The following is a 25,204-nucleotide window of genomic DNA, read 5'->3' on the forward strand; positions in this document are numbered from 1 at the left end:
GAGTGCCGGCGGGTTAAGTAAGCGATTTTTTCTACTTTTTTTATTGGGTTTTAGAAAATATCATGTTTTGTTGATTTAATTAATAATACAAGGTTGTTTACTAACAAATAGCTATTAGCAAAGAAAACGTTAATAATTATATTGTTACTAGTAATAGAATTTACACATTATACATACACGTACATACAAACGTACATGAACACGCGCACGCACATATGTACATTTTAATGTCTTAGAAAAATGCAGACTGATTGCAGTAACCCAGAGACCCAATTAATAATAATTAACACCTAAAGTTCCTGATGAAGATTTGGTGGTACTTTGCAGATGATACTTTTGTTAGTTTTGTTGCAATTTTAAGGTTCAGTTTTTAGGTTTAAATTTTCTATTTGTCATTACGAATAGGAATGAAAAATTAATAAAAAAAAAAAATTACACACAATTTTCTTTTTTTTATATGCATGCATATCATTACAGTAACCGTATATTTCACTACCTTATCATGAAACATCATTTCCATGTCCATTCTTCATTACCGTAGCAAGACATATTTTTAAAAACCAAATATCGTCTTCAATATTAATTGCATATCTGAGCCTTTTATTTCTCTGGTGTTAGGGTACATTATACTCGATGGGGTACATCCTCAGTCCCATACTATTTTCAAACACAATAAAAAATAATTTACCTTTTTTTTAAACTGTAGAAACACCCTAATGTGGGCAAAGGATGGCTTATCGCTGTGCGCGATCTCTTCCAGACAACCTTTGACGCATAGGAACACTGAACAGCGGGAGATGGAGTGTGCCAGTGTTAAAAATTTAAATGCATGATTAAAAAGTTACACTATCATATTATAAAATAATAAGTGACCATAATATTATATAGTTACATATATATGTATTTACACTTATTATTTTTTGTAAATAAATATTGAGAAATATTTAAAATTAATAAGTTTGTTAAAATTATTCACAGTATAGTATTATAAACATATTATAGACACATAGACAAACCATAAAATTGTTATGTTTTATTTTTAATTTATATGTTTTTAGTTATAGTGGCATTAAAGCATAGAGGATGGAAAAAAATAAAGTTAGAGATAAGGATCAAATCACTTTTTTCGGACATTTATCGACGAAATTCTTTGTGTGTATTGCAGTTTTTTTTCGGCTTTGAACGCCTCCTTTCAACTTACCACAGTGGTAAAACATCGTATCCGTTTTATTGAATATTATATCACACAAGATAATTAATGAATTTCTCTCGACTATACATTGTAAAATTACATGTTATATGTTAAGATAAAAAATTATATCTTATATGTAAGATTGAAGTTCCTGTACGAGTATATAGTTTCTGAGAAAAAATTCTATAGCAGAGGGATATCCGGTTCCTGCTCCATTTCTATTTTTGATATATAGAACACTAATAAAACCAATGGCTTATCCGTCTCAAGTTATTGATTAATAATTTACCTTATAAATAAGTTGGTATTTAGATCTGAGTATTTATGAATCACCTCTCTACTACGTAAACAAGGAAACATGTATATTTTACATAGTATAACATTTGGGATAATAAATCATATCTTAAAATCTATAAAAGATTAGATTAGTGTTTGTTTTACCACGACCTATTGGATTCAGTTGACAAGCGTGGCAACAGGCTTAAAAGTTTCTCGGACTTAGTAGCGCCGAAGCTGCAGTCTTGAACACCACCGTAAAGTTTTTTACAGGATATATCACTTTGCACTCTTTATTTCCGCCTTCCTCGTTCCATCGCCGGGGGACTAGACGTAGTGAAATTAAAGGCACATGGGTTTTGTCAACTTATGTCTCATGGTGACTCTGATCTTTGTTATTTAATGCTCTGAGTGGCACAGCAACTGTTTCGGACAGGCATGTCGCTTACCACTAGACGCACGACTTGTTCGTTCTTGTTCGTCGTCGAAAACACGTCGGTTTCACCCCTATGTATTGTGGATATTCCAAGGATTCGCAAGAAGTGTCACGCATCCACATTTAGATGGCGAACGGCAACGGATTGGAATTACCCGCCTGCAAACTTGTTCCCCAAAGGATATAAACTTGGGCATGGAGAGTGAATAAGTATTATAGATGTACATACTTCAACGTGGACCTCATTGTCATTTTCCATCAGGTGAGATGAAGGTCAAATACGCACTAACTCTCTTTCTGCTGTATATCAATGATATATTAATTCCAGGTACCTTTGCGTATGATGATGACAGCACAGTTGTAGATAGGTACTTGACCAATGCGAGGGTCAGTGGAGAGGAAATACAGTCTTGTCGAGAGTCTATGGTTAGCCGTTTGGATTTGACGCTCAAGGCAGTCTCCGATCGGGGCGATGCCAATCTTGTCAAATTTAGCGCTACCAAAACGCAGGCGTGTGTATTGTCCACAAACCGGAGTCCCTTTGAGCGGACTCCGACTTTTCGTGATATATTCATACCGATAGCCGACTGTCTCCAGCCACTTGGAACGGACCTGTCGTCCAATTTGAACTTCGGCAAATACAATCCGTGGCCAAACACGCAGCAAGGAAGTTTGGGATCCTTTCCGGGGTGAGGCGTTACTTTACACCGGGACAGTTGCTTCAGCACAAGTCCGGTCGTGCATGGAGTACTGTTGCCACCTTCGGGATGACTCTGCTACATTCCAACTGGCCACTTTGGATTCAATTGACAACCGTGCCAAGAGGCTTATAGGTGACTCGGAATTAGTGGAGGCGAAGCTGCAGAGCCTTGAACACCGCCGTAAAGTTGCCTGCTTATAGGTATTTTATAGGATATATCACGGAGAGTGTGCGATTGAATTACACAATTTAATTCCGCCTTCCCCTTTCCATCATCATTATATTGTGGATATTCCAAAGATTCGCACGAAGCGTTATGGTTCCACATTTATATGGTGAACAGCTATGTAGTGGAATTCCCTGCCTGCAGACTTGTTCCCTGAGCGTTATGACCTGGGTCTTTTCATGGCGAGAGTGAATAGGCATTATTTAGGTGTGTATGCTCCATCGTCGACCTCATCGTCAGTTTCTATCAGGTGAGATGGAAATCAAATGCGCACTTATAATCTATAAAAAAAAAACTTTCTTGCTTTGATTACAGTAAACTGTACAAATTACTATATAGTTTATTGTAATCAAATCAAGATTAATACAATTTAATTACAATATATCATAAAGTATATCAATATTCCATTTGGGAATGTTTTATGTCTTATGGGAATATCTGGAAATGTCATATGATATTTTAAAGTTATTATTTTGTATTTATAAATGTTCACATATTACGAAAATGAAGTGAATTTGCACAGAAAAAAATGGAATTTGAGAGTATATTAAAAAAAAGAAAAAATTGTAATCTAAATCTGGAGATCCCTACGCATTTCCAATCTCAAGATTGATAGATAGAAAGAAATTTTTAAAAGGTTTCCAAATAATGTAAGCTGTTTTGTATTTATACATTTATACATTATACATAGAATTAATATCAGTGATTTTGATTTAAGTGAATCTTTAACACTTCCTTTTAATTTTTGAAATAAATAAAATTACTTACATAATAGTAGTAATATTATCGATAATCATAATACGTTATATTTCACATATATTAATAATACGTTATTTGCTTAAAACATTGTATAACAGAAGATGTAAAAGAGACAGTGCCAGTACTAACATGTTTCGCATAATAAACAACCATTTAATAAACTACGACAATAATAAAAATGTCACAAGAAATGTCATTCATGTCATATCACAATGTTACAAATTAAATTTGCCAAGAATTTGAAAAGAAAAATTTTACATCTTATTTCCTGTCAAATAATTCATTTACTTAAGTCATAAAAAATATTTTCATTTAAGCACTTACTTAAATTCGTTTTAAACAAACATGAGTCTAATAATTTAATCTCGAGCTGTTCACATGTCGATCGCTGTCAGTTTTGTTTTAAGGTACTGAGAATGCCTAGTAACGAGTCTTTTTAATCAAAATCAAATATGAAGTTATTTACCTATAAATGTAACGATGGAATTACATTATCATGTAATATATTACTTGCATGCAATTACAGTTACATTCAAAGTTCTATTAAAATTTGCCTCTTCAAAATGAGGCGAACAAACGAAAATGATATTTGATCCTAAGTTTATATTCGACAGTCCTATGATTTCCAACCATTCTTACTTTCTTTTTTATTTGTAGGTAACCTTCAAAAATAATAATAATAATGCAATAATAAAAACCCCGTCGTCAATTGCTTTAATAACAGAATATCGATAATATGTATGCTTACAAGAACAACGCTATCTCAAAATAATCGTTATCAACAATCTTCAAAATATATTAAGAAACAGCCAATCTGTAGTAACCAAAGCAAAATTCGGCAAGACTTATCAATAAACTACTTAAATGAGTCTAATTACATGAGATATTTGGGCTATTGTATGATTTATATTATATAGAAAGAAAAATAACACATCACAAGCCGGTGTAATGTAACATTCGGTAGGTTTCCGCTTTTTCTACTGCCGCACCCCTTAATGCTGCAGTGACGCATTTTTATCAATACTTAATTGTTCTCACTGTCTTTATTTTTGCCTATTTCATTACAATTCATGCGAATAATTCACTAAACATTTGGCCAAACATTACTACAAAAATGGCAGAATGAGAACAGTTGGCATTTAAGAAACAATAAATCGCATAAAGTATTAAGCACTTTCCTTACTAGATTATCTGTGCAACTGTCACTCAAAAACTTGTCACACTAAAGACAGGCTATGTCAGAAAGTATTTGTTGATTATTTTATTAAAATTTATTGGTAGTTATTTTTTAAAATGTCTAAATCTTTGTACTGTCCGTCTTATTTCGTATTGTGTCCATGATGTATTGATAAAAGAGGCTAATTATCTACTGTGTTTTGTACAACTTTCTTTTTAACGGTTTTTGTTATTTTTATTTCTAAAAGTGAAAAGAATTCCTTCTGTTCAGTTTCGTCTTGTAAGTATTCCTATATTTTATTACTATAAATACGGAAGAAGAAATCTTTTAAAAGCAATGGATTGCTGGTTGTTATGCGATGGTGCGGACGTGGTTATTCACAAAATGATTATAACACACACAACCGTCGACCGACCATGGAGCGCGTAACCATTCCGAAATATCGGGGAAAAAAAAGAAATAATATCGTGGTAAGAAACCTGTAGTTAGTGATAATTATTTAATAGAAGGCTGGTAATGTTTCGACATTTGTAACGTAATGACGAATCCATAAAGGCTTTAATTGAGGGGAAGAGAAGGACAGGAAGACCGAGAACAGCTTTTAGTAAGCAAATAAAGGAGAAGGTCAAAATAAGCAGCTAAAAACAGATCAGGGAGCTAGCTATGAATCGTAAGAAATGGGAGGAGGCTACACCGATAATAGCGGGCTTTACACAGACACTTTCGCGTGTGATACAGCAATCGTACGCGATTAAGCACTTGTGTAAAGACGTTGGAAGGAAAAGACCGCACGATTGCACTCATCAGTCGCGCGCGCAATCGCGTGCTCCATCACGCGCCAGTTTCACGCGGTCTATCCTGTGCTATTTATTAGCCTTTACACGGACGCTCTTTCCGTTGTAACAAAAATGAACTGTTCGCTCCAGGGGGCCTACCACAATCTCTTAAAACAATATTACTTTAACCTTACATTTACTTTTCGTACCATAACGCGCTTAAAGTAAGCTTATTGTAATGTTAAAACTATGATGTTTTATTGGTAGCTTTGTGACTATTCATTCACTCAGTTCGTACTATGACGCGACTTTAGCATAGTAATATTGCTCATAGATCAAATTTAGAAATCTTGAAATAGTTACACAGATGCAATGGAAACAATATTATTTTCAGTTTTATTATCTTAATATTGATTTGTAATGATTAAAAGTTAAATTGAACTTATTTATTTACATATATCTCTACAATATTTTGTTTACTTTTTATTTAATAGCACGTAGGAAATAATTTCTCGTTAAATAAAAATACGCGATGTTTTATTTCGTAAAATTATGACAGCTCCATCTATATGCTCCTTGGCGAAACTAACTGTCGACGCTTGACTATAGTTCACAACGTGACTATCAATTCTCAGCTTGTTTTATATATTTTTCTTCATGAAAATGCGGAATAATTATTGAAAACAACATAATTTTAATAGATTTTATTATTACGTACTTTTCTTTTTTTTTAACTGTCAAAACTGTCTGAATGTAAATAACATTAAGTACATAAACTTATACTACGATAAGACGATTCGGAACATCAAAAAAGAAAGAGATGGCATTATGTAGCTCACACAGCGTTATCTCTTTCCTATTTTTAGTAAGTAATAGACAATATTGGGAAACCATTCGTTCTTTCAATCACTTTTGCAATAATACATTACTTGGTTGATAGGTTCGTCATGGTACAATAATATAAGTAATATTATAATGAGCCCTTTTTTAAGCCAGGTAGGCCCCCTGATCACACGCGATAAAGTCACTGTGTAAAGGGGGTCTTAAATAGGATGACCAAGCAATGTCCACAAAATTTAAAACTTTTATTTATCAATATAATAAATAAAGCCTCGATTTTAACAATTATGATTATTTTCGTATAAAATCGACTCTTCAATGTGACTTAAACTGGGCCAAAAACTGTTAAATTGCCTTTGTATATAAACAAGGTTAACGTTAAAGTATGGCATGAAACGTTTCAGATGTCTGCAACAATGGTGAAAGAAGTGGTAAAGTCAAAATTTGATCATGGCGAGCCAAACAATTTTAGCCTCTTTAAAAAATATATTTCCATGCATCTAGAAGAGGTTGCAGAAGAGGGCTCAGCCAAGAACATAGTCACTGAAAACGGCACGCAGACTGGATTGGCTTCAAAAGGTTATATTACGATTTAAGAAATATTTATTTCTCATTAGAATTATTACAAAATTCACTTACATGAGAAATTTCACATTCATATTAGCCAAAAATTCGGGCTTTATATCGTACCCATCACAAACACTTAGCTTATTTTGTAATGTAACTCACTTATAAATTACAAAGACACAAATTAGTAACGAAAACAAAAATTTAATTAAATTCACTAAGACTACAATTTTGTATACTATCATTTAAGAAGGTAGTGTGATGATCAATTCTAATTTTTAAAATTCTAGGTAGGGTAGAAATGTATTAATAATAATAATAACGCACACACTCAACATAGCCCCGTACTAGGGAAAACCCTGTGTCGCGGGTGCCATGGACACACACATAGACAACCACAAATTACACCCAAACTCACGAGAGAAATAAATGTAGGCCATACAAATATTTCTCCCGACCCGGGAATCGAACCTGGGACCTCTGCGTGGCAGTCCGGCGTGGTAACCGTTCGGCCACGGAGGCAGCTAGTATTGTTTCCAAACTTAACAGATATATGACTGAGTGCATCTGGAAGCGACATTGATGTTTTTTTTTAGATATATCGGCGCTATTGAAGTATGTTATTATATTTATTTCGTGTTATGATAAAATTTTAAAATTTTGTTTATTACTAGCTGCTACCCGCGACTTCGTTCAACTTTTTAATATTGTATAATTATAGTAAAAATAATGGTTGTATTTTATACTACGTCTTATTTTTATAGTAGGTAATATTCCTAAGAATATATTATTAAAATGCAATGATTTTTGATGTCGCAACGGCGACGGGACGAACAAGTCATGCGCCTAGTGGAAAGTGATACGCCTATCCATAATAGCTTATAATCAAACATCTGAGTGAAACTGCCACTGCGTCCGTCGCCCAGGGGCCTGAAGTGGACAAGTCCCATCTCTCTTTAATTTGACCAGCACCTTATCCTTCAAAGGCGGAACGCAGTAATGCCGAGACATTACTGCTTAACGAAGTGAAGGAGCTCTTCTGATAATAAAAATGATAGCCATTGTGCATCCAAAAGGATTTATAGTTTATTTAGTAGATATTATTTACATTATATGTGCGTGGTGCATTCTTTTTAATGTTTTCATCAAAGAAATATAATATGTAACTCTAAAATGTATAATGAATGCCTTATATTTTGCTCATTTTAATGCACCGTCGCCTGGCTGACCCTAAAAATCACGGCTTAAAATGTATTATTTACGCAGGCAGTTTAGTGAAATTGTATTAATACTAAAAATCTAACAACATGAAAACGTCTTCATTACAGGACAACTAGACACAAAATGGCGCGCCAAAACACTAACAAGTACTCGCAAGCCTACTCACAAACGTAAAAGTAAGTTGATATGACCCAGCCAAAAAAAAACATTACTTGTATAAAAAATACATACAATAATGGAGTGTGTAATATATCTTATAAAAATTGTCATAATTTAATTTCATATAAACTCATTTAATATAACAATTCACTTCATATAATAAACATTTAATATAAACTAACATCCTATAATTTCACTTTAGATATTTGTAATAACAATCATAATGTTATAAACCTCATTTAATATAACAGCAATTTATATAAATATCACATCACCTAACGCCTGTTTGTAAACAAATATCCTGTTTTTGCGTATAAATATTTTTGTAGTTAGTGTAACTATGGGGTAAGTGAAGAAAAATGCTTATGTTATCTGTCACAAATAATCATAACGTCAATAAGTCATTGAGAAACGCAAACAAATTTGCTTCTGGCACCCGCCGGCCGCTGCAGCAGCGGCGCGCTCGCTACGCTCGCTTTTTCATATACCATCCTAACCTAACCTATTAAATAGGGGACGCAATCAAGATTTCATGTATGTAAAATACACTTGTTTTTTTTTAGACCACGAAGGAATCCTATGCGTAACAATGCTAATTTTGTCAAAACAAAGATTCAGCAATGTAACCTATACTATTGAAAACATGAAATTATACTCAAGTTTCGAACAGACAAGTATCACGGCGGGTCGGTTTTAATATTATTATCTATAAATAAATGATATTATGCTATATGAAAGTTATATGAAATCACAATATATAAAATGAATGTTATGTGATAAGAACTTTATACAAAATGTTGTTATAAGATGTGAATGTTATATGAAATGATGTTATAAAAAGTGAAAATTGTGCAAATAAAAATTACATTAAATGAACGTTATATGTTTTGAACTTAGTTTATTTGATTTTTGCACAAGTGAGGCGCACCCACAATAATGTTTGTAAGAATATTGTTGTTCTTATTCAAACTTTAGTAGAAATTGTAATTTAAAATTTTCGAAAAAGAACTACTTAATCAGCCATATAATCATGTACACGTATAATACTTCTCCGGGAAATTTAGTTGTTATATTTTTTGTCAAGATCATTAGCTGAAATATAGTGAACTCGTCTATTATAACCTTATATATATATATATATATATACACGTATACGTTGCATATGTTTGGTAGCTGCCTATATTCTGAATCCAATTAACATTATATGATAATATAAAAAATATAACTAATTGATAGAGTTTTTATAACATCAAGTGACGGGACGAACAAGTCATGCGCCTGATGAGAAGCTACACGCCTGTCCATAATAGTTACAGTGCCACTCAGAGCTTTAAATTGCAATGATCTGAATGCACTGCCACTGCGCCCGTCACCCTGAGATATAAGTTAACAAATCCTGTAATTTCACCAGCACTTTTATCCTTCGAAACCGGAACACAGTAATGCTGACATTACTGCTTGGCGGCAGAAATAGATAAGGTGGCAGACTACCCAGGATAACCTTTTTCCAAGATCTGCCTTAACCTTTTCAAGATCATATACTGTAGTCTATTAATACAATGACCTCAGTTGCCCAAATAAATGTAAATAAGGTTACCAAGGTATTTGAAATTGTGTGTCCAATTTTATCGTTACTTAGTTAATAATTATATTCACTACATATTTACCGGCAATAAAAATTAAAAATTCGAGATCCCTTGCCTACTATATTACACCTCATTATATTGATATAATAAATCTGTATTATATATTACTCTACACTAAATAAATGACGAAAACTATAACAGAATGAGTTTCAGACCTAAGTTTTTTTTACTTACGTCGTTTCATCTTTTGGACAACGAAAAAAAACTCCTTTCCTTGTCTCGTTTGGATGATGATAAATAGCCGTTATACAGCACAATTCTCGGCCGTCATAAATAGTAATATACAATGAAGTTACATATTAACGTACAAGTTTGGTAAAGAATAAATGAAAATTATATTCAAATATCAAAGCCGTCTTAGCGCGAAAACGGCTCGCTGACAGCCTTGTTGCCATTCAGTCAATATGATCGTCAATGTGCGGTGCATGGTGCGGTATCTAAAGCTAAGGAGGGGCGGAGAAAGTGCCTTCTCGTTACTTTTTGTTCTCTGCGATGAGTTTAATTTCTAAGTTGCCTATATTTATGAATATTTCATAGCAATACCTTTCGCTAATGGTCAAGGAAAATGCCGCGTTGAAACATACGTCTAAAAGGAGGTTCATAATCTTGGTAAAAGTGTAATGTCCCCAACCTGTTTTGTACCAGCGAGCCCAGCTAAGAAACGTCCACTCATAGACAAATTTAGAGGAACTTTTTAAGAGGTTGAATTAAGACAACAATTATCATATTAATCACTGGCCATATAACAGAACATTTAATTTGAAAATATAATTACTTTATCACTGGCCTCGAACACCAGAACCTTTGAAAAAAGAAATTAATGTTGTTTTCATAATTCATCATTCGTTCCTCTAAATATGAGTACATGAGTTCATGAGTACATGAGTTGGATATGAGTTGGATATGAGTTGGATATGAGTTGATGATGTTGATATCATCATGATATACAAGAAGCCTTAGAATAATAACGCAAGAAGCTATGAAGTTGTGTAAAAAAAAGATTGTTTCTTGGAACCTTAATATATTTATGTATTATTAATAATAAGCGTATATAATATGCAAACATTAAATAATCGTACAAAATTTCATTATAAAACTCTGAAGAAATTATTTGGTGATCGTTCATAATAATTATTGATGTTACATGTACGTAGATAATGTAATATCGTATGATATTTCAGTAAAGCTGATGGATTGGAAAAGATTTCATAGACTGCGAGATATTTACGATTTTATCGATGAACTGGAAAGAGATTATCCAGCCATCTGTACAGTCTCAGTTATAGGAAAATCTGTCGAAGGTCGGGATATAAAGGTTGGTAAAAGAAAGTCTATTTTTAGCTCTGTGTCCTTAGGATTAAACGAATGTTTCACGTGCTTGATTAAATTAAAATTGTCAGATACTTAAAGTGAGCCTCACCCATCTCTCCATAGAAATGATGATAACCTTGCAGATCGACAACGAATACGCATATTTTGACGACCGCAATCCAATGGATTACGGATAGGATCAAATGGGGAATGAATTCTAAATTGGTTGTGATGTGAGGGTTTTGGGTATCTCCAAGGGTGATTTCGTTGCTCTGTCACTCTAGAATTTCCTAGTTTAAAACCAGTTTTCTTGTGGTACTCTATCACATTATTATTCCTAACCCAAAACACTGTAAAGCTTTTATTGAATTTTTTCATAATATGATAAATAAGGCAACGTCCAAAACTATCCCACAGATGTTAAAAGTATCAAACAGTAATGCAACAAACTGTTCAGTTTGGCTGGATGCGTCAATACACCCGCGTGAATGGATCAGCACGGCCGTGGTCACGTACATCGCCGACGTCCTCGTCAAAAACTTCAGGAAACTATCCACTTCCATTACTAATAAAGACTGGTATTGTATCTCACAAAATTACTTTTCTAAGGCTAAGGAATAATCTCTCTTCTAAGCTAATCGCCAGACCTTTGCTTAACAGGCACATAGTTCCAATATTAAATCCAGATGGATACGAATATACACACACTTGCGACAGAATGTGGAGGAAAAACAAAGCGAAACACGAAGGTGTTTGCGTTGGCGTAGATCTCAACAGAAACTTCAGGTGACATCCTATACTTTACAATCCGGGATTTCAATGTCAGTTCTATCAAAGTTCAGTCTATAACAATGCTGTTGTGTTGACAGCTATGCGTGGGGGCAAAGCGAAGGATCTTCAGAAGAACCGACTAATGTATTCTATAGAGGGCCGGAGCCTTTCTCAGAACCTGAAACTGTAGCAGTTCGGGTAAGACGATTTTCTGTAATAAATATGAATCATAAACATAGTTTGCTAATGTGTCTCACTTTTGTCCTGTAATCTTGCAATGTATGGGGTGCTAACAATAAAAAAATATATTTTTCCAACACTGCTATTAATATTGCAGGATACAATACTGAATTCGACAACTCCGTTCAAAGTGTTCCTCTCGTTCCATAGCTATTTTGAACTGATCATCTTTCCTTGGGGTCACAATCCGGAGCCTTGTCCGCATTACTTAAAGCTGTTGGAAGGAGCAACTATCATGTCGAGGGTAATAATATGCACGTAAGAATCTGTTAGAATTAGAGACTGCATTTTCGATTATTATATAACTGCATCATCAGCTATAGTTTAGATCAACTATGATGATGATGGTAAATAACATGAGCGTTGAGATTAATTCAAGCCTCCAAAAGTACAACTTACTTAAATATTGAGCCAGCTCTTGACAATTCGTTATTGGTTATTACATCTGATTAATGATAACTAAGTACAATACCTCCAGTTCTTTCGAAATGAAAACAAACCCTCAACCAGCCGCAAACAATGTTGTAATATGTTGTTAAAATAAATAGTGATTTGTTTAAAATTAGTCTGTTTAATTTTGTGAGCTACACAATTGTCTAAGAAAGAAATAAAGAGGTGGTGTACATTCCTTGGCTGCGCATACCCAAATTCTCGTGTGCTGCAACCTTTTCTCGATTTTGATTTTCGAAATAACGTCACATCCTCTACGTCACCAGAAAATTATCCCCATTCATGCATTGTCTTATTAGTCCCCAAGTGTAGTACGATCGGGACTCTGCCAAACATTTCATGGGAAAAGGTTGCTTACAATTTTCCCGTCTGTAGCCTCGATGCAAACTTTCCATGGCAACTATTGACAATTCTCCTATACAGATCTATATCAATTGTAATTTTGCCGTTCTTGTATAGAATGTTGTAAAAAAAATTACAATCCATTTAGATCGCTTATTTAGATTGGTACATGTTGTAATACGAATGTCAATAAGTTTTTCAAATTTAGATTTCTCTTTTACCAGGCGATTTACGATAGCACAGGATACATTTACAAGGTGGGAAATACAAAAGACATGACGTACTATGCATGCGGCACTAGCATCGACTGGAGTTACGGGATCGCTAAAATTCCATATTCCTACATGGTTGAACTTCGTAGCAAGAAGTACAAGTTCCGCCTTCCACGGGACCAGATCATGGGGACATGCACCGAAGTTTGGAGTGCGGTCAGGAGCCTCATGGACTACGTTGATCAAACCGGCGAGTGACTTTCGATGGATTTAACGGAATCTAGCAAGAATACAGCGATTATCGTTACGTTTCTTAATTTAATTTACAAGTATTTTTCTATGTATCGTTTGTTTTACAATCTTGTAGAAGTAAACACTGAAATGAACATGTCATCGATTTTTATTGGTTAAAACTGTACAGTTCAAACATTTTCTTGTGTCAGCAAACTCACAGAGTGAAAAGATACCAGCTAAGGCTTCACGGCAACATTCTATTATCTCATCTTTGGGAAGAACAAAGCGGTGTTCTCGACTCCTCAATTCTATGAGATATGAGAATGGTATGCGAGCTATTCCGTAGCTCCAATCGATACTGGTTCCTGGCGCATAATACATAATATCCTTAAAGTTACCGACTTTGTACATGCGACCAGTGGTTTCAAACATTGCCTGGAAAGAATCAAAGAGTTATTCCAGCTTTCTGACAGCATTTTAACGGAACATACCGCTATAACAGGTGAGCAATAGAGTGATGCAGATAACCAATAAAATGGTATTGGTAGTCCAGTAGGAAAACGGTTGCTTGCCAATTAAGAGCCGTCCATCGAGATTAAATTCTTATCGCAACATGTGCCTAATACATATATGTACATTTGTAAATGTTTCGTAACAATAAGGTAATAAATAACTCTAGGTAACAATGAAGGAAAACCTTTAAGTCGTGTAGAAGTTTTATATTCCCCAACAGTAGGTGTTAGTATAGATTTCTGATGATGACACTATATATGTATATATATTTTATAATACCTGGCCTATATATTTTATAATACGCCTGGTGGCGAGCGACCCGCCTATACATAACAGTTGCAGTACCATTCAGAGTTTTAAAACGCAAAGATCTTATATACACTGCCCGTCACCCTGAGACGTAAGTTAACAAGTCCCATGTCTCTGTAATTTGACCAGCACCCTCACCCTTCCAAACTGGAATGCAGTAATGCTCACATTACCGCTTGGCGGCAGAAAAAGATAAGGTGGCAGTACTTCTCTGGACGACCTCTTTCAGAAGGAACTCTACTGCAACTTAAATGAAATATAAATTATATTAGTTTCTCTAATTACTCACTTTAGCTATCGTTGCGCCCCCTTCCAATAAATTTACGTAATCAGGGCAAGGGTCTGAAGTATAACACCAAGGAAACGAGATCAACTCGCTACACGAATGAAACGTAACAAATATCTTAAAGGGAGTTCCTGAATATAAGATTAAGTCCTGAAAAATAACCAATTGGGAAATGTATGTCTCTTTGTAGATTAATGACAAAACAAAAAGGAATCAATTATACCTTTATAGCCGACGATTCGGGTTCTGAAAATGGTTCAGTACCCCGGTAATTCTGATGGTTGGGATCCCCTACTGAAGAACCCTCACTTCCATTGTGGCCCCAGCCGAACCTGAAACATTTTTATATTATCAATGTGCGTACTTAATTGGTAATTGCTTTGGTTTTGTGAAGTGGTGAGGAATGACACTCCAAGTCCAGAACATGCAAATACTTATAATGTAAAAAAACTTAACGATACAAAATTGGCAAACTATTAAAATTTCAATGGACATAACCAGCCCGGTGAACAGTAGTGGAACGAGAGACCGGTCGAACGTTCGGAAAGGACATGTTATGTTGACATATACAAATCAGACGTTATATGTATATGATGCATTTCGACGTTGAAAACATATAAATGTTGTCTTTGTTTAACTATTGCGTGCCGTCTTAAGCCAAAAGAGATGGCATTACATTGGTCTGTGTCAAACATGGGAATCGAAGATACGTAACATCATTTTCATTTCGCAGTGCATGAGGTACATGATACGGTTGTTAAAGGGGAAGTACATCACATGTCAAAACAAATGTTTTTCCAGGTGTTTTATTGAATTATTCGCATGTATTGTAATAAAATGGTCAAAAATATTGACAGTGAGAACAATTAAGTATTAATAAAAATTCGTCGCTGCAGCGTTACGGGATGTGGCATTAGAAAAAGCGAAAATCCACCAAATATAACATTGTACAGGCACGTATTATTTTTTTGTCTATAAATCACACAAAAGCCTAAATATCTCATGTAAATAGACATATTTAAGTAGTTTATTCATAAATCTTGCCAAATTTTGCTTTGGTTTCTTCAGATTACCTGTTTCTTTGTATATTTTGATGATTGTTGTTAACCATTATTTTGAGATAGTGTTGATCTTAGATCGATATTCTGTTATTAAAATAATTCACTACGAGGTATTTAATGTTTTATTATTATTATTTTTACTATTTCAACTTTACCTACAAATCAAAAAAGAAAAAGAATGATTGGAAATAATAGGAGTGCCGAATATAAACATTGAATCAAAGACCACCTTCATTTCTTCGCTTCATTTTGAAGAGTCAAATTTTAACATAACTTTGAATATTTAAAGTTATCACGTATAATATTATAATTATACATGATATAATTGCATGATAATGCAATTCCATCATTAGGTTTATTGGTAAATAATTTTATATTTAATTTAGATTAAACAAGACTCATTTACTAGGCATTCTCAGTTCCTGAAAACAATATTATCCACTCCTTTCCGATTTTTTCCCACTGACAACTCTAACTACTAAAAATTATTATTTTATAAAGCCAGCAACACAATGATCACGTTGGACCAAAATTGCCGGGTGATGGCCAATACCAGCGTATAGACAGGCTATTTGCCTTGCCTTGCCATCGTTCAGTGTCTCTCGTCTAGCTGACCGAGTGAAGGCGAGCGCTAACGTATATAGATCTCGTTTGACGTGGCTTGTCACAACTCGCAGTTGCTCGTGACCACTTGTCTCACTTCGGATAAGTGTCGATTTTTCTGCACAAATCAAAGGCGCTCGGCCAACAGTAGATAATTGACATTGTATAATCAGACATTCGCATGCTATTTAGTACATGCGAAACATGTTTATACTAATACTGTCTCTTGTTACATCTCCTGTTATACCATATTTTAAGCAAATAAACGTATGATAATAATATTATTATTGATAATATTACTACTTTCATTTATTTCCAAAATTAAATGGAAGTATTAAAGATTTACTTAAATCAGTCACTGATATTAATTCTATACCATTACATAAATACAAAAAAGCTTACACTATTTGATAACTGTTTAAAAATTTATCTATGAAAATATGAATCTTCAGGTTGGAAATGTATAGGAGATCTCCAGATTTATATTTCAAAGTTTTTTCTTTTTTTATATACTCTAAAATTACATTTTTTCTGTGCAAATTCACTTTTCGTAATATTTGGGTATTTGTAAACGCAAAACAATAAATTCAAAATTTCATGTGACATTCCCGGATATTCCCATATAACCTAAAATATTTCCAAATGGAATATTGATCTACTTTAATGAAATGTTTGCATGTCGATAATGACTTATCGATAGATTATGGTACGACACTAAAGAAATCCGCCATTTGTTCGTTCAATTTTTGTTTAGGTATGCACGTTTATTCCGTAGTTAGGGCAGCTTCTTTCTTTTATTTTTTTTCCATCCTCTAAGACGTTCCCACTGCGATGGCTGTCAATGATGTCCGATCGAAGACGAACCGTGAACATCAATAGTTAGTAGCGCCATCTGTCGAATCATGGGTGTACTACTAACAGTACGTCGTGTCATATAGTATTGACATTAGTCAAGCAACCAAATGATCCTATTTTACCATTGACTTACAAATAAATGGACGACGGGTCTAATACAAAAACCACTAAAAAAAAAATGTCCCAAACCTATTTAAACGTAGTGACATGTAAAGGAATATGAAAAAGCTAAAACGTTGAATTTAAATTGTAATGTCATCGCAGTACTGTCTAATTTTGCTTGCTTCGCTGTCAGAAGAAACAAACGAAGACTAAAGCGTGAATGACGCTCTGTATACGATTTTAACGCCCTATAAGTTCGGACACTTTTTAGCGCGGACCCGACGTCCATATAATTGTAAGTCAATGTATTTTACTGTTTATTTATATCGAAATCCACCGGTCAATTTTTTAAGTCGAAAGGGCCATAACATTTAAAAGATTTTATTTATAATAAGGCAATCGAACGTCGCATTTTTGCTTTAAAATGTCTGAGTATACCATGTGACTTCGGAAAAATATACCTATTTGCCTGACAATAAGTGGTTTAATTGCAACCCTCGTCCGAACATTAACATCAATCATCAAATAAAGTTCACAAAATTCAAAAAAAATTTTACAATATTATATAAATCTTACATTGACTTACAAATAAATGGACGACGGGTCTAATACAAAAACCACGAAAAAAATGTCCCAAGTCAACCTATTCGAAATTTAAATTGTTATGTCATCGCAGTATCGCGCTGTCCGTAGAACAAATGAAGACTAAAGCGGAGAGTCGCGCTCTGTATACGATTTTAGCGCCTTACAAGTGCGGACACTTTTTAGCGCGGACCCGACGTCCATATAATTGTAAGTCAATGAAATCTTACCCAAAATTTCTATTCAAGTCCACGCCAACTATTGAATTACCAAAACGTGCTCTGCTTTTGCGCCATAAACGATCTAAAGTGTGTGTATGTTGGTAACCATCAGGGTTTGCGATTGGGACTAAATACCTAAAACAGAATACGTAATATAACTAGATAATAAATTTTAGGAACGTAAGTAGTAAATTAATTTTATCAGCTTTACTATAAAACGTTTGCATTCGAAATTTATTCTTACCAGTCTTTATTGGTAATGTTCTGTGGAAGTGTGCTGAAGTTTCGCACTAAATGGTCCGCGATATACGTTACGACTGAGCCGCTGATCCACTCACGCGCATGTATGCATCCGTCTAGCCAAACACCGGTGTTGGCGGCGTCGCTATTTGATATTTTTAACATCTGCGATAAAGCATATGGAAGAATTTTATGTGATTTCCCAGGTATAAAAATATAATCACACTAAAAACATCCTATTTACATACGTGGAGATGAGGGGACCCAAACAACATCTTTCGGGTCCCAAGTCAACCTCACCTGCACGTGGTATTTATTCTCTGCCGACCTACGAACGAGGCTCTGACACAAAACTCGCCACAATACACTGGCCAGAGCGTCGTTTTACGACTAAGCCCCAAATATGATTTGTGTCAATATACTACGGCCCTTAGTACTCCAGCAGCTCCGCTATTCCTGGTTCTGGCAGCGACCATGGTTCCGGCGGATTAGAGGGCGCTAAAAATCGCTGGAAATCGTCCAACTGCCATAACGTTGCGTACGGACGGACGATTGCTGGAACTGAACTTGAGACCATCAGATGGGATGTAATAAGGCTTTCGAAGGTTAGAAGAAAGGGTGAAGACCTGATTGAACTTACTTCAGGTGATTTATTCTTCTATCACGGTCATGATAAGTACGTATGGAGGGGTTGGATTTCTTGTAGCGAAAAATATTGCTCCGTCAATTATTAATATCAAAAGTATTTCCACTCGCGTTTGTTTTGTTATACTCAGGCTGAACAAACGATATTCGCTCAAGATAACAAAGTTTACGCCCCAACGTCAGACCATCCCGACGAAGATGTGGAAGAGTTCTATGATACATTACGAGACCTCTAGATAACACAACAATCCACTACAATACATCGTAGGAGATTTTAACGCCAAAATTGGAAAACCATTAATTACTAAATGATAATCCGTCGATGGTTTCAGTTTCGGGGTTCGAAATAGAAGGGGTCAGGCCTTGATCAACGTTCTTGAGAAAAAGAACTTTGCGAAATAAATACGTTTTTCCAAAAGTGGACATCGCGAAAGTGAACTTGGGTTTGCCCTGATGGTAACATAAAAAAGTTCCCATTAATATGTAGTAGCCATGTCAATGTCTCGTTCCTATCACGATTTAAAACCGTAAGTGATCACAGATTGGTAAGAGCGAGACTCATGTTTGATTTTATGAATGAAAGAGCAAAAATGGCGACATCACAGGGAAGATATGAAAACAAACAACCTCTCTTCTCCCCAAGGCCTTACAAGTAGACCTGAAAAATCAATTTGAAGGTCTACACGAATCAAACTTGGACGTATACGATAATCACAATCTGCTATGCAAATCTTTAACCGAAAACACTAATAAGCTTCTCGGCGGGGTCCGAAAGAAGAATGAAAATGTGTCACCAGGAACTATAAAAATAATAAACAACAGGAGAGATATGGTATGTAAAAATGTTAGAGATAAGAAGATTTATATATCACTTGGTATATGTACCGGGTACATATACCTAGAATGAAGTGAAGAGAAGAGTGACATGAAGTCAGACCCCTCCAACCAAAAGATACAACACGGAGATTTTACCTCAAATACTACCAAATACTACCGTGCGAGGTTGCTAAAACTATTTATCACATGAAGGTAGAAAAGTCTCCTGGCGACGACGGGATCACAGTTGAACTTCTCTGTGCGGAAGGGAGCCAGTAGTCTCGGTCCTTATTTATCTTTTTAACAAAGTTTTACATGAAGATCGAACACCAAGGCAATGGAAAAACGCGCTAGTCACAATTTTACACAAAAAATATTGCCAAATTGAGTAACCACCGCCCTGTTAGTCCAAAATTTACAAACTTAAAAGTTATAACAAATCGCATCACTCGTCAGCTTGATGAATGCCAGGCTATCAAACAAACCGGCTTTCGAAGTAGCTTCTCCAATATAGACGACATCCGTACGGTGAAGCAGTTGATGGAGAAGTGTCACGAGTACAACCGACCCCTATCCATGACCTTCCTTGATTATGAAAAGGCCTTCGACAGTGTCTAACATTGGGCCGTGTTCCACACTCTCCATCGCTGCAACATCGACTCTCGTAGATAGATGGACTTCGAAAGCTGTACTCATCTGTAACTCTACAGGTTCGAATGCATGAAGTAACCAAACCTGTACCAATTAAGATGCGGCAGGGAGACATCATTTTGTCAAAACTTTTTCTGCTATCCTAGAGGACATAGTAAAACAAGTGTTTCGTCAAATCATGTGGGTTGATGTCAATGGAGGCTTTTTGTCCCATTACGGTTTGCAAGCGACTTAGTACTCGCTGAAAACTTTAACGATCTCCAGCGTATGCTGCAACAACTGTATGATGTTTCTATGCAAGTGGGCCTCAAGATGAATATGTTCAAGACTAAGGTTATGGCGAACAACTCCAACGTCACAAATTCAAGTGTCACAGTTGGAAGTGAGATGTTGGAGATTGTCGATTAATACCATAAACTTACAAATAAATGGACGACGGGTCTAATACAAAAACCACGAAAAAAAGTCCCAAGTCAACCTATTCGAAATTTAAATTGTAATGTCATCGCAGTATCGCGCTGTCAGTAGAACAAATGAAGACTAAAGCGGAGTTTGGCGCTCTGTATACGATTTTAGCGCCTTATAAGTGCGGACACTTTTTAGCGCGGACCCGACGTCCATATAATTGTAAGTCAATGATTAATACAATAAATCTTGGACATATTTTATCTTATGGCAAGGTGCATCAAATGAAGAAGATTTTTTACCAGAAGAATTCGGCTCGGGTGGGCCGTCATTGGCATGTTGAACGACATTCTTAAGTCAGCCAAAATTTCACAATGTCTGAAGACCCGTCTACACAATCAGTGTGTTCTGCCTACCATGGCTTACGGTACCGAGACATGGACGCTCACGCAGGAAGCTGTGTATAGAATGTTGCACAGAGAGCCATGGAGCGTGCCATGCCATATCAAGCTGTTCTCAATAAAAGCTAAAGTGGAGCCAGACAGGGGCACCTGAGACGGGGACAAGATGACAGATGGAGTAAGGCGATAAATGATTGGCGTCCAAGGACTGGATGCAGGAACGTCGGGTATCCAGTGACGAGCTGGGAGGACACCACATCGCAGGAATTGCTTGACGAACCTGGATGAGATTAGCACGGGACCGTGGTAAGTACCACAGAAACTTGAAAGCCTTTACCCAACAGTGGGTGAAGCCAGGCTGTATATGAAAAAGATCCTTCTGATTATTTGATGATATTAACTGTTTTGATAGAAATATAGACTACTTATCCGTTTTCCGGTTTATACAACGCATATAAGGATATATACAGAATGTACAACGAAAGTGCCAACCCCACCTTTATCTGTCGACCCTCAACCGTTCTTCCAATGGAGCATACTGTACATGTTGCAGGATATAACCTCTCCAGTTCATCCATCCATTGGTATATAATATTTAATGGATAGAAATCCTTCCAGTCTAAAATGAGGCGCTCTGAAAAATAAATGTAAAAATGCAAAGAAAGTAAATATTTGTCTTAAGACTACCTACCATCGAACCAACAAAAATCTGTTGCAGAATTAGAAATGCTATAATATGCATTAAACGTATGAATACGCGATACAGGGTTCCCCTAGTGCGGGGCTATAAGTGTGTGCGTTAAAAAAATAGGAATATGAAACAAACGTAGATTGGATAATTTCTACATTTTATGGTTACTCTTTTTTATTCAACAACTCATATATACAAGACTGACTATGTATCAATCAGCATGTATTACAACCGACCATACTTGGCGTAATGACGATTCCCTACCGAAACACAGTAGTCTTTTTAATTCACACAGTTTTGCGTTCTACTTACCAGATATTAAAGTCACTCAACATGTGATGGAGCGAGCTATGTTTGGGGTTTCTCTGATGGCCCGATTCCCTAATGAAGTCATACGTCAGAGAACTAAAGTGACCGACATAGCTCGGAAAATCAGTAAGCTTAAGTGGCAGTAGGCCGGAGATATCTGCAGGAGGGCTGATGGTTGATGGAGCAGACTTGTCCTAGAGTAGTGACCATGTTAAGGAAAACGTAGTGTAGACGCACTGCGGCAAGATGGTCGGACGACCTGAGAAAGGTGGCCGGTAGCGGCTAGATGGCACAAGACCGGAAGAGTTGTTATGTCCAACAGTGGATGCGTATAAGCTGGTGACGATGCAATTGAATATTTTTCCCATAAGAATTAACATAGTTATTGTCAACCCCAATTCTCAGGTCACAGATCGACCTATAGAATTGTACTTTTGTACTCATTTCTAATTTCATGCAAATCGGTTAAGGAACAGCCGAATAATTGCGATCGAAAATTGTGCCGTTTGAGTGGCTATCAAGACAGCAAGGGTAGTAGAAAGATATAGCAGGTCGTTGAGTATTACAAAACCCAATTGTTAATATTTTAGGTGCGGTAATATTGATTACGACGAATCATGTTAATAATTTAGTAAAATTTTACTCACCCTTTCTCCAAGTAGATTTTATAGTGCTAGTAAAGCCAGAACGCGCTCTAGGACTAGATGAGCGTCCCGGCGTATTTTCGAAGCCTATGATCTCGAATGCGATCTCTCTCTCACGCAAAAGCTTTTCCACAAGAATGCTACGCGATCCTTCCACCAGAAACTCCATTATGTTGTTATTTTCACAACAAATACTAATAGCTGAAAACAATAAATGTCTGTTAGATTTAAGCGCAAAATACTCATTAAGTTTTTGCGACACAAACAAAACCATTGTTATTGGAAATCGAGTTGGTCTTACCTCCTTTGAAGTCTAAATTTTTGAGAAAAGCCTTCTGGCCATCTTTGAGACATTTTACTTCCCATATTTTATACCTTCCTTCCTTTGGTGCCACTTTGAATAGTTTTTTACACTGAAATTTAGAAGCGCCAGATTTTGTAATGGTATCAGGTTCAACCGTTAAATTTTGACAAATGGACATATTTCGTGGCATAAATCCCTAGAGGATGGAAAAAAATAATAAATCAAACTGCAACCAAAGAGAATTTTATTGCTATTGACAAGATTGTCACTACCTATTAAATGAGTTAGTCAAAGGTTGTATTCGTCATCAAATATTCGTTAATTTGCTTATTAATATTTTCCAAATATATGATTGTGTAATTTAAATTTTCGTAGCGTTGGACCTCTCAAAATTCAGTCGCGTAATTTTGATGTCTGCTATCTTTTTTCCTATCCAGTTGAGAGAAATGACAGCGCTGAAGTCGCACAGACTTGTGCATCTAGGCTTTAGGGCACTAATAATCCTCCCTAAGAAATAGGCTTGCCATTTAAAAAGCTCTGAACAATCGCTTCGTTAATCTACACAAGATGCTGCTGCCAAAACGGGGATAACAATACCCGCGTAATCAGCAGCGAGCAGCACGATGAGGCTTAGCGCCATCGCTCGATAATTAGATGTAATCAGATATTTTCAGAAAGCGCCTCCCTCGCTTACGTACACACTCCCCTTCTCTAATGAAATATCCCCTACTATGAATATTTTTTTTACTCTTACTTTGACCATTAATAGTATAGGTGAAATCTAAAAATTTGCGGAACCAAGAATATAAGCACGCTACGTGAGTGTGAATGCGCATTACGCGAATGATGATGGTGCGAAGACTGTTGCGCGAAAGCTTAAATGTGCGATGATTCAGACGCTTAAATGCTGATCAGTGTTCCGTGATTGGTATGAATTTGTTTTGTGATTTAGCCAGTACTTTGCAAATATTGGTTGGAAGAAAAAGGAAGTGCTTGGTTAAAATCACACTAAATACTATTCACTATAGGTTCAAAATATTTTTTTTTCTGAACAGTATTGAACCACCAAACACCAGATAAAGAAAGCGGCTATTATCATCATTGTTCACTAATACAAAACCAGTAGTATCAGTACGTTCTCGAGCTAGCCAGTCGGTGCCTTCTCCCCCACCTATTTCACCGTCCGCTGTCGCCTCACCTTGCTCTCATCTTGTATGTCCTTTTATTTTTAATCTGCATGACCATATTTTGCATGTTGTACTTTATTACCTAACCAATCTGTAATAAGCGGAAATCTTCAGAACAAATTATATTTATCTATGCTTCAAGCATTTCTGAGGGAGGTAATTAATATCCACTCTATGTCGATCTGTGGTAATAAGTTCCAAGTTAGTTATTTATTTATTCTGCAGTACCTTTATATTTGTGTGACTGTTTATGTGGGATTTTGTTTATTTTCTCTTAAATATTTAATGTTATGTTGAAATTTATTTTATTTTCGTCATTTATTTTATTTTATCATTCGTTTTTGTTTTTATTCCTTTGTAGTGTTATTTGTGGCAATCAAATAAAGGTATTTCAATCTTTTAGAAGAAACTTATTTACCTAATGTTCGAGGCTAACTAGAGTTCGTTGTTTAATAAAAATGTAGTAGAGGAAGTATGGCTCATAAGGTAGACAGAGATACTTTTTACAAATCTACGTGGATGTCCTACCCAACGATAATTTTCTTATACACATTCCACATAAGTATTACTTTAACTCCAGACAGCGTTATAGGTGTGAAGAATCGTGAAGCGGCAATTAGTCGTTAAGTGCGTGGGGGCGGGTGGCGAACCGCTCTCCGCTCACCCTGCATTGTTTTTCATTAGACTGCTTCTTAAGTCGAGTCGTTTAACAAAGGCTTTGTGTTTGTTAGAATGCTTCTCTGCTTTTTATAGAATATGCGCTATGTTATATCATTCAGTCAATGATATTATACGCACCACTCTGCACATTTGTATCATGAGTTCGGGTTTGGGTTTTGGATAC

General features: G+C 35.6%; 2 protein-coding genes across 3 annotated transcripts; one reads left to right on the plus strand and one right to left on the minus strand.

Moving 5' to 3' along the window:
- The first annotated feature begins 4,824 nt into the window (after window positions 1–4,824).
- Window positions 4,825–13,663, plus strand: LOC113231199 (carboxypeptidase B-like). 2 transcript variants are annotated; one of them, XM_026465389.1, is made up of 9 exons: window positions 4,825–5,045; window positions 6,787–6,961; window positions 8,278–8,346; window positions 11,157–11,290; window positions 11,704–11,864; window positions 11,947–12,072; window positions 12,156–12,255; window positions 12,395–12,541; window positions 13,314–13,663. In XM_026465389.1, the coding sequence occupies exons 2-9, from the start codon at window positions 6,787–6,789 to the stop codon at window positions 13,557–13,559; spliced, it is 1,158 nt and encodes a 385-aa protein (XP_026321174.1). In that variant the 5' UTR covers window positions 4,825–5,045; the 3' UTR covers window positions 13,560–13,663. The 2 variants fall into 2 exon arrangements, with proteins under 2 accessions (XP_026321174.1, XP_026321175.1); XM_026465390.1 differs by having other exon boundaries at window positions 12,395–12,555; window positions 13,314–13,445.
- Window positions 13,555–23,358, minus strand: LOC113231198 (carboxypeptidase B-like). The gene is made up of 8 exons (XM_026465388.1): window positions 23,171–23,358; window positions 22,873–23,070; window positions 21,723–21,859; window positions 18,312–18,472; window positions 18,077–18,202; window positions 14,867–14,975; window positions 14,647–14,793; window positions 13,555–13,970 (listed from the first exon to the last, which is right to left on the minus strand). Exons 1-8 carry the CDS (start codon window positions 23,349–23,351, stop codon window positions 13,692–13,694), a joined length of 1,338 nt encoding a protein of 445 aa, XP_026321173.1. The 5' UTR covers window positions 23,352–23,358; the 3' UTR covers window positions 13,555–13,691.
- Between the last annotated feature and the right edge of the window lie 1,846 nt (window positions 23,359–25,204).

This window comes from Hyposmocoma kahamanoa, unplaced genomic scaffold, assembly GCF_003589595.1.
Source record: "Hyposmocoma kahamanoa isolate Upper Pololo Valley unplaced genomic scaffold, ASM358959v1 65, whole genome shotgun sequence".
Lineage (NCBI taxonomy): Eukaryota > Metazoa > Arthropoda > Insecta > Lepidoptera > Cosmopterigidae > Hyposmocoma > Hyposmocoma kahamanoa.